The following is a 7,500-nucleotide window of genomic DNA, read 5'->3' on the forward strand; positions in this document are numbered from 1 at the left end:
CTAAGCTAATAGGCTAACGTTACCTGACTATATCTCTGATGGCTAAAAGAAATAGCAAGCCCAGTTTAAGCACAATCAGAAATAGCATTGCTAGCTAGCAACTTGAGGAAGGATTGCTAGTCTTATGCACCGATTGCTAACGTTAACAGAAAACAGCAGAGTGTTGAATTGCATTCAATAACCCATAATCCATATCCATATCCACAACGTAAAATAACTAGCTAGCCATCATCAATCATTTGCAACGTAACATCTGAACATGAACATGGCTAGTAGGAGCTTACGTTACAAAGACTATTGGCGGTAGTAGTAGGATATTACCTGGCATAAGCATAGACATGCATACACGCAAGGGCTACAAAACTTGTTTTTATTAAAAAAAATTATTTAAAACATTGTCTTAACTGCAAGTGAAGCGCGAGCATCATCCCGCTGTCTCTTCTTTTTCCTTTTTTCCGCCCCCGACTCTTAGTGCCTTTTGGAGGCCACATGTCTACAGTCTGCCAAATTTGGGATTGAGGAATAATCGAACAGACCACTGGGAGGTGGGGGAGGGGGGCACCAGAGGGAGACTGGAGAGAGGGCCGCACAGGAGATTCACCTTTTTCTCGACTAATTTGGTCTAGGCCTATATTACTTTTGTATTGCTTCAGACATATTTTATTTGTTATTTATACTAGTAGCCTATTGTGGTGATTTTTCACGACCCAGATTTTTTGATGCCCCCCCAGGCACTTGGTGCCCTACGCGCAGTGCGTGATGTGCGTGTGCAGAGCGCTGGCACTGCACATCGGCGTCCATATTCTGATAACAGACAGTTTGTATTCTGCTAACGGACACGTTCATATTCTGACAACAGACATGTTCACATTATGACAACAGGCAAGTTTGTATTCAGATAACAGACATGTTCATATTCTGATAACAGACAAGTTTGTATTCTGATAACAGACACGATTGTATTCTGATAACAGACACGTTTGTATTATGATAACAGACACGTTCATATTCTGATAACAGACAAGTTTGTATTCTGATATCAGACATGTTTGTATTTTGATAACAGACACGTTCATATTCTGATAATAGACAAGTTTGTATTCTGATAACAGACACGTTTGTATTCTGATAACAGACACGTTCATATTCTGATCATAGACAAGTTTGTATTCTGATAACAGACACGTTCATATTCTGATAACAGACATGTTAGTATTATGCTTACAGGCAAGTTTTTATCCTGATAACAGACAAGTTTGTATTCTGATAACAGACAAGACACGATTGTATTCTGATAACAGACACGTTTGCATTCTGCTAACGGACACGCTCATATTCTGATGACACACACGTTTGTATTCTGATAATTATGAAATATGTGTTAACAAAATGGCAAAACTCTGTACAGTATTGAGTCGTGTAGCTGTAACACTGTAATGTAACTCATCTAATGGCTGTTGGGATGTAGGGATTGTAATCTGGTTTGGAGTCACACTCATGTCTAAAACTTGAGTGTGTGATGTGCCTCTGCAATTGTGGAAACCCCAGTGCAGACACACACACATGCACGCACGCACACACACACACACACACACACACACACACACACGCACACACACACACACACGCACACGCACACACACATGCTAGGTTTAATTTCCTTTCAGGCACGCTCTCCTCGTTTTCTTGTTTATGCAGACAGAGAAAATCTAATAGCAGGTAGCTGGAGACCCACCTCAAGCCCTCTTCTCCTCTCCTCTCCTCTCCTCCCCTCCTCTCCTCTCCCCTCCATTCCTCTCCTCTCCTCATCTCTTCTCCTCCCCTCTCCTCATTTCTCTCATCTCTCCTGTGTGTGTGTGTGTGTGTGTGTGTGTGTGTGTGTGTGTGTGTGTGTGCGTGTGTGTGTATGCCTGTCGTGATAATTACTCAGCCTAGAAATAACACAGGCAGCAGCACAACAACAACAATGCGCAAAAAAATTTTGCCTGCGGGGGAAGGAGACAAATTGAATCAGAGACACAAGACTGCGGGTCTATATGAAATCATTACCCAAAGACAATTGACAAAGGGCATTTGGGTGTAGTGGCAATCACCAGGACGCAGATGAAACATGGCATCACTACTCCACACCGCTGGGCTCCGGCTTCTGCGTTTACGTCCAATAAAACAATGACATGAACACACGCACACACACACACACTAACACACACAAATGCACACACACACTGCTCTTGGCCTATTATAATGTCTGTCTGCCTGCTTGCCTGCCTGACACTACTATTGTTATTCTTTAATCATGTTTTCCGTTTGTTTTTCATTATCTGATGTTTATTCTTCATTGTGTGTTGTGCTTCTTTTCTCTTTGATATTTCCACAAACAAAGAACTCTGATGCTGCAGTAAGATCAAGCCAGTGCTGGTGTTGTCAGTAGTACTTATGAAGCTGGGTAGTAGCCATGTACCGCATGTATGTGTGTGTGTCAGTAGTACTTATGAAGCCATGTACCCGTATGTGTGTGTCCTATCTCTCTATCTCTCTCTCTCTCTCTCTCTCTCTCTCTCTCTCTCTCTCTCTCTCTCTCTCAATGTGTACTGATGTGAAGGATGTGATATCAGGGTTCCATTAACAAGTGTAAACCTCTCTCATTTTTTCTCCCCCTCTCTCTCTCTCTCTCCCCCCTCTCTCTCTCTCTCTCTCTACCTCTTCCCTCCTCCTGTCGTTCTTTCCCGTCTAGCTGGGACGACCTACATCTTCGGCAGGGGAGGAGCCCTCATCACGTACACCTGGCCACCCAACGACCGGCCGAGCACCAGGGCGGACCGGCTGGCCGTGGGCTTCAGCACGCAGCTCAAGGACGCCGTGCTGGTCAGGGTGGAGAGCGCGCAGGGACTCGGGGACTACCTGGAGGTCCACATAGTAAGGACACGCTTTCAGCTCTAAATAGGGGTGCTGTTGGGGAGTAAGGACACGCTTTCAGCTCTAAATAGGGGTGCTGTTTTGTGGGGACACTACCTGGAGGTCTACATAGTAAGGACACGCTTTGAGCCCTTACTAAGGGTATCTAGGCATCTGAGGCATTGGGGGGTATCTGAAGAAGGGTCTGTCCCTGTGGTGTTGGGGGGAATCTGAAGAGGGGTCTGTCCCTGTGGTGTTGGGGGGTATCTGAAGAGGGGTCTGTCCCTGTGGTGTTGGGGGGTATCTGAAGAGGGGTCTGTCCCTGTGGTGTTGGAAGAAGGAGGTTCTTGGGGTCTCCGTGTAGTAAGGAGCCATGTTACTAGGGACTGAAAGGAAGGGTATCTTTGGGGTGTACAGTAGAGACTGAAAGACTAGCTGTAGGTTCACATCGTAGGGAGCAGCTGTACTCCCGGGTTGTTGGGACAAGGAGGCTCTTGGGGGGGGTTCTGTAGGGCCTGGGAGACTAGCTGAATGTCCACAGAGGAAAACAGACACTCTGGTCCATGACTTTGGAGTTGGTGGAAACAGACACTCTGCTCCTTTGGAGGTGGTGGAAGGGGTATGGTAGTAAGGAAGCGTTGACTTTCTTCTTGATATTCTAGGGGTGTTTGGAACAAGTCCTTTTAGATACGGTTTAAGGTGTATCTTTAGGGACGGAAACTAGGGGTGTTTGGAACAAGTCCTTTTAGATAAGGTTTAAGGTGTATCTTTAGGGACGGAAACTAGGGGTGTTTTTGGAACAAGTCCTTTTAGATAAGGTTTAAGGTGTATCTTTAGGGATGGAAAGATTCACCACCTGGAGGTTCTATCTATCTATCTAACTATCTATCTATCTATCTATCTATGGATGCAGTGTGAGGAGTTGAATTGTTTGTAAGTAAACATGCACCTGTAGGTATGATGATTTTTTTCTCAAGACTCCCATGGCACAAAGGTTGTAATTTACTTCGTGGGGTCTTACAGTATAAGTATAGTATAGTATAGTATAGTATTTTTTATTTTTTTTTGATCCCGTGAGGGAAATTTGGTCTCTGCATTTAACCCAATCGGTGAATTAGTGAAACACACACTGCACACAGTGAACACACAGTGAGGTGAAGCACACACTAATCCCAGCGCAGTGAGCTGCCTGCTACAACGGCGGCGCTCGGGGAGCAGTGAGGGGTTAGGTGCCAGCCACGGCTGCCCTCCGGTTACAAGTCCAGAGTGCTAACCAGTGGGCCACGGCTGCCCCTAAGAGAAAGAGTAAGAGAGCTGCGGTCCGTTTGAGAGGAAAGGTATTGATGTGAAGAGATGTATGTGAAGAGATGTGAAGAGATGTATGTGAAGAGATGTGAAGAGATGTGAAGAGATGTATGTGAAGAGATGTGAAGAGATGTATGTGAAGAGATGTGAAGAGATGTGTATGAAGAGATGTGAAGAGATGTGTATGAAGATGTGAAGAGATGTGAAGAGATGTGTAGAGATGTGTAGAGATGTGAAGAGATGTATGTGAAGAGATGTGAAGAGATGTATGTGAAGAGATGTGAAGAGATGTGTATGAAGAGATGTGAAGAGATGGGTATGAAGAGATGTGAAGAGATGTGTATGAAGATGTGAAGAGATGTGTAGAGATGTGAAGAGATGTGTAGAGATGTGTAGAGATGTGAAGAGATGTGTATGAAGAGATGTGTATGAAGATGTGCAGAGATGTGAAGAGATGTGTATGAAGATGTGCAGAGATGTGTAGAGATATGTATGAAGATGTGCAGAGATGGGAAGAGATGTGTATGAAGATGTGCAGAGATGGGAAGAGATGTGTATGAAGATGTGCAGAGATTTGCAGAAATGTGAAGAGATGTGTATGAAGATGTGAAGAGATGTGTAGAGATGTGAAGAGATGTGTATGAAGATGTGCAGAGATGTGAAGAGATGTGTTTGAAGGTGTTTCAGCTTCTGAAGCCCATAATTGAGGTCTGCGGGTACTGTGCTGCATGGATCTTTATTTTAGTTGTTTGAGAAAAAGTATGTGTGGGTGTGTACTGTAGGTGTGCATGAGTATGCAAGTGTGTGTGTGTGTGTGTGTGTGTGTGTGTGTGTGTGTGTGTGTGTGTGTGTGTGTGTGTGTGTGTGAGGAGGTGTATGATGCTTCAGCACATACTGCAAAGTTGGCCTACTGGAGTGATTTAAACCAAGTGAGAAATCAGTCTGAAATTTCTGTGACAAGATGATGGATCACATTTGAACTGCGCCAAGGAGACAGTGCTCCAGCCGAGAGTGTTTAAAACGCACCTACACACACACACACACACACACACACACACACACACAAGCGTCCGTGTTGAAAGGGAACCTGTTTGTTTTCTGCTATTTTCCGGCTCTTAATTGGGATTGAGCGGAGTACCAGACGGGGGAATTAGGAGCGTGAAGCGCTGTGCGACTTGAGAAATGTTCCTTACACACACACACACACACACACACACACACACACACACACACACACATACACACACACACACACACACACACACACACACACACACACACACACACACACATACACACACACACACACACACACACACACACAAGAAATGTTTCTTTCACACACACACACACATGAGAAATGTTCCTTTCACTCACACACACACACACACACACACACACACACACACACACACACACACATGAGAAATGTTCCTTTCACACACACACACACACACACACACACACACACACACACACACATGAGAAATGTTCCTTTCAGAAGAGGAGCTCCAGAGAGAAGCGTGCCAGAAACACAACGAGGTGTTTAGGAGGGATCAGACGCCTTCTCACTCTCATCCCACACACACACACACACACACACACACACACACACACACACACACACACACACACACAGACTCTCATCACTAAACCAAAGTGAGGAGGCAGAAAAAGTCAGGTGAAGTTAACTATAAGTGTCATCTCCAGAGGCAAACCTCAAGCAGATCAGCATGCTGTTTCACCAGAAAGACATTAAATAATATATAGACAGTGTATTAAATACTATAGACTATATAGACAGTGCATGAAATACTATATAGACAGTGTATTAAATACTATAGACTATATAGACAGTGCAAAAAAAGACTATATAGATACTGCAATAAATACTATTTAGACAGTGCATTAAATACTATAGACTATATAGACAGTGTATTAAAGACTATAGACTATATAGACAGTGTATTAAATACTATAGACTATATAGACAGTGCATTAAATACTATATAGACAGTGCATTAAATACTATATAGACAGTGCAATAAAGACTATATAGACAGTGTATTAAATACTATAGACTATATAGACAGTGCAATAAAGACTATATAGACAGTGAAATAAATACTATAGACTATATAGACAGTGCAATAAAGACTATATAGACAGTGAAATAAATACTATAGACTATATAGACAGTGCAATAAAGACTATATAGACAGTGAAATAAATACTATATAGACAGTGCATTAAATAATATAGACTATATAGACAGTGCAATAAATACTATAGACTATATAGACAGTGCATTAAATACTATATAGACAGTGCATTAAATACTATAGACTATATAGACAGTGCATTAAATACTATAGACTATATAGACAGTGCAGTAAATACTATATAGACAGTGCATTAAATACTAAATAGACAGTGCATTAAAGACTATATAGACAGTGCATTGAAGACTATATAGACAGTGCAATAAAGATTATAGACTATATAGACAGTGCAATAAAGATTATAGACTATATAGATAGTGCACTAAATACTATATAGACAGTGCATTAAATACTATATAGACAGTGCATTAAATACTATATAGACAGTGCATTAAAGACTATATAGACAGTGCAATGAATACTATAGACTATATAGACAGTGCAATAAGGACTATATAGACAGTGCATTAAATACTATAGACTATATAGACAGTGCAATAAAGACTATATAGACAGTGCAATAAAGACTATATAGACAGTGCATTAAATACTATATAGACAGTGCAATAAAGACTATATAGACAGTGCAATAAATAATATATAGACAGTGCAATAAAGACTATATAGACAGTGCAATAAAGACTATATAGACAGTGCAATAAATACTATATAGACAGTGCAATAAAGACTATATAGACAGTGCATTAAATTCTATAGACTATATAGACAGTGCAATAAAGACTATATAGACAGTGCAATAAATACTATAGACTATATAGATAGTGCAATAAAGACTATATAGACAGTGCATTAAATACTATATAGACAGTGCAGTAAATACTATATAGACAGTGCAATAAAGACTATATAGACAGTGCAATAAATACTATATAGACAGTGCAATAAAGACTATATAGACAGTGCAATAAAGACTATATAGACAGTGCAATAAATACTATATAGACAGTGCAATAAAGGCTATATAGACAGTGCATTAAATTCTATAGACTATATAGACAGTGCAATAAAGACTATATAGACAGTGCAATAAATACTATAGACTATATAGATAGTGCAA

The 7,500-nt window shown here is 41.3% G+C and overlaps 1 protein-coding gene across 1 annotated transcript in view; it reads left to right on the forward strand.

Moving 5' to 3' along the window:
- LOC121689349 (neurexin-3-like) overlaps nt 1-7,500 on the forward strand; it is a 561,367-nt gene that overhangs the window by 481,133 nt on the left and 72,734 nt on the right. Inside the window, 1 exon segment of the mRNA XM_042069080.1 lies at nt 2,735-2,916. Coding sequence (XP_041925014.1) covers nt 2,735-2,916 — 182 coding nt within the window.

This window comes from Alosa sapidissima, chromosome 18 (genome assembly GCF_018492685.1).
Source record: "Alosa sapidissima isolate fAloSap1 chromosome 18, fAloSap1.pri, whole genome shotgun sequence".
In the NCBI taxonomy this organism is placed as follows: Eukaryota; Metazoa; Chordata; class Actinopteri; order Clupeiformes; family Clupeidae; genus Alosa; species Alosa sapidissima.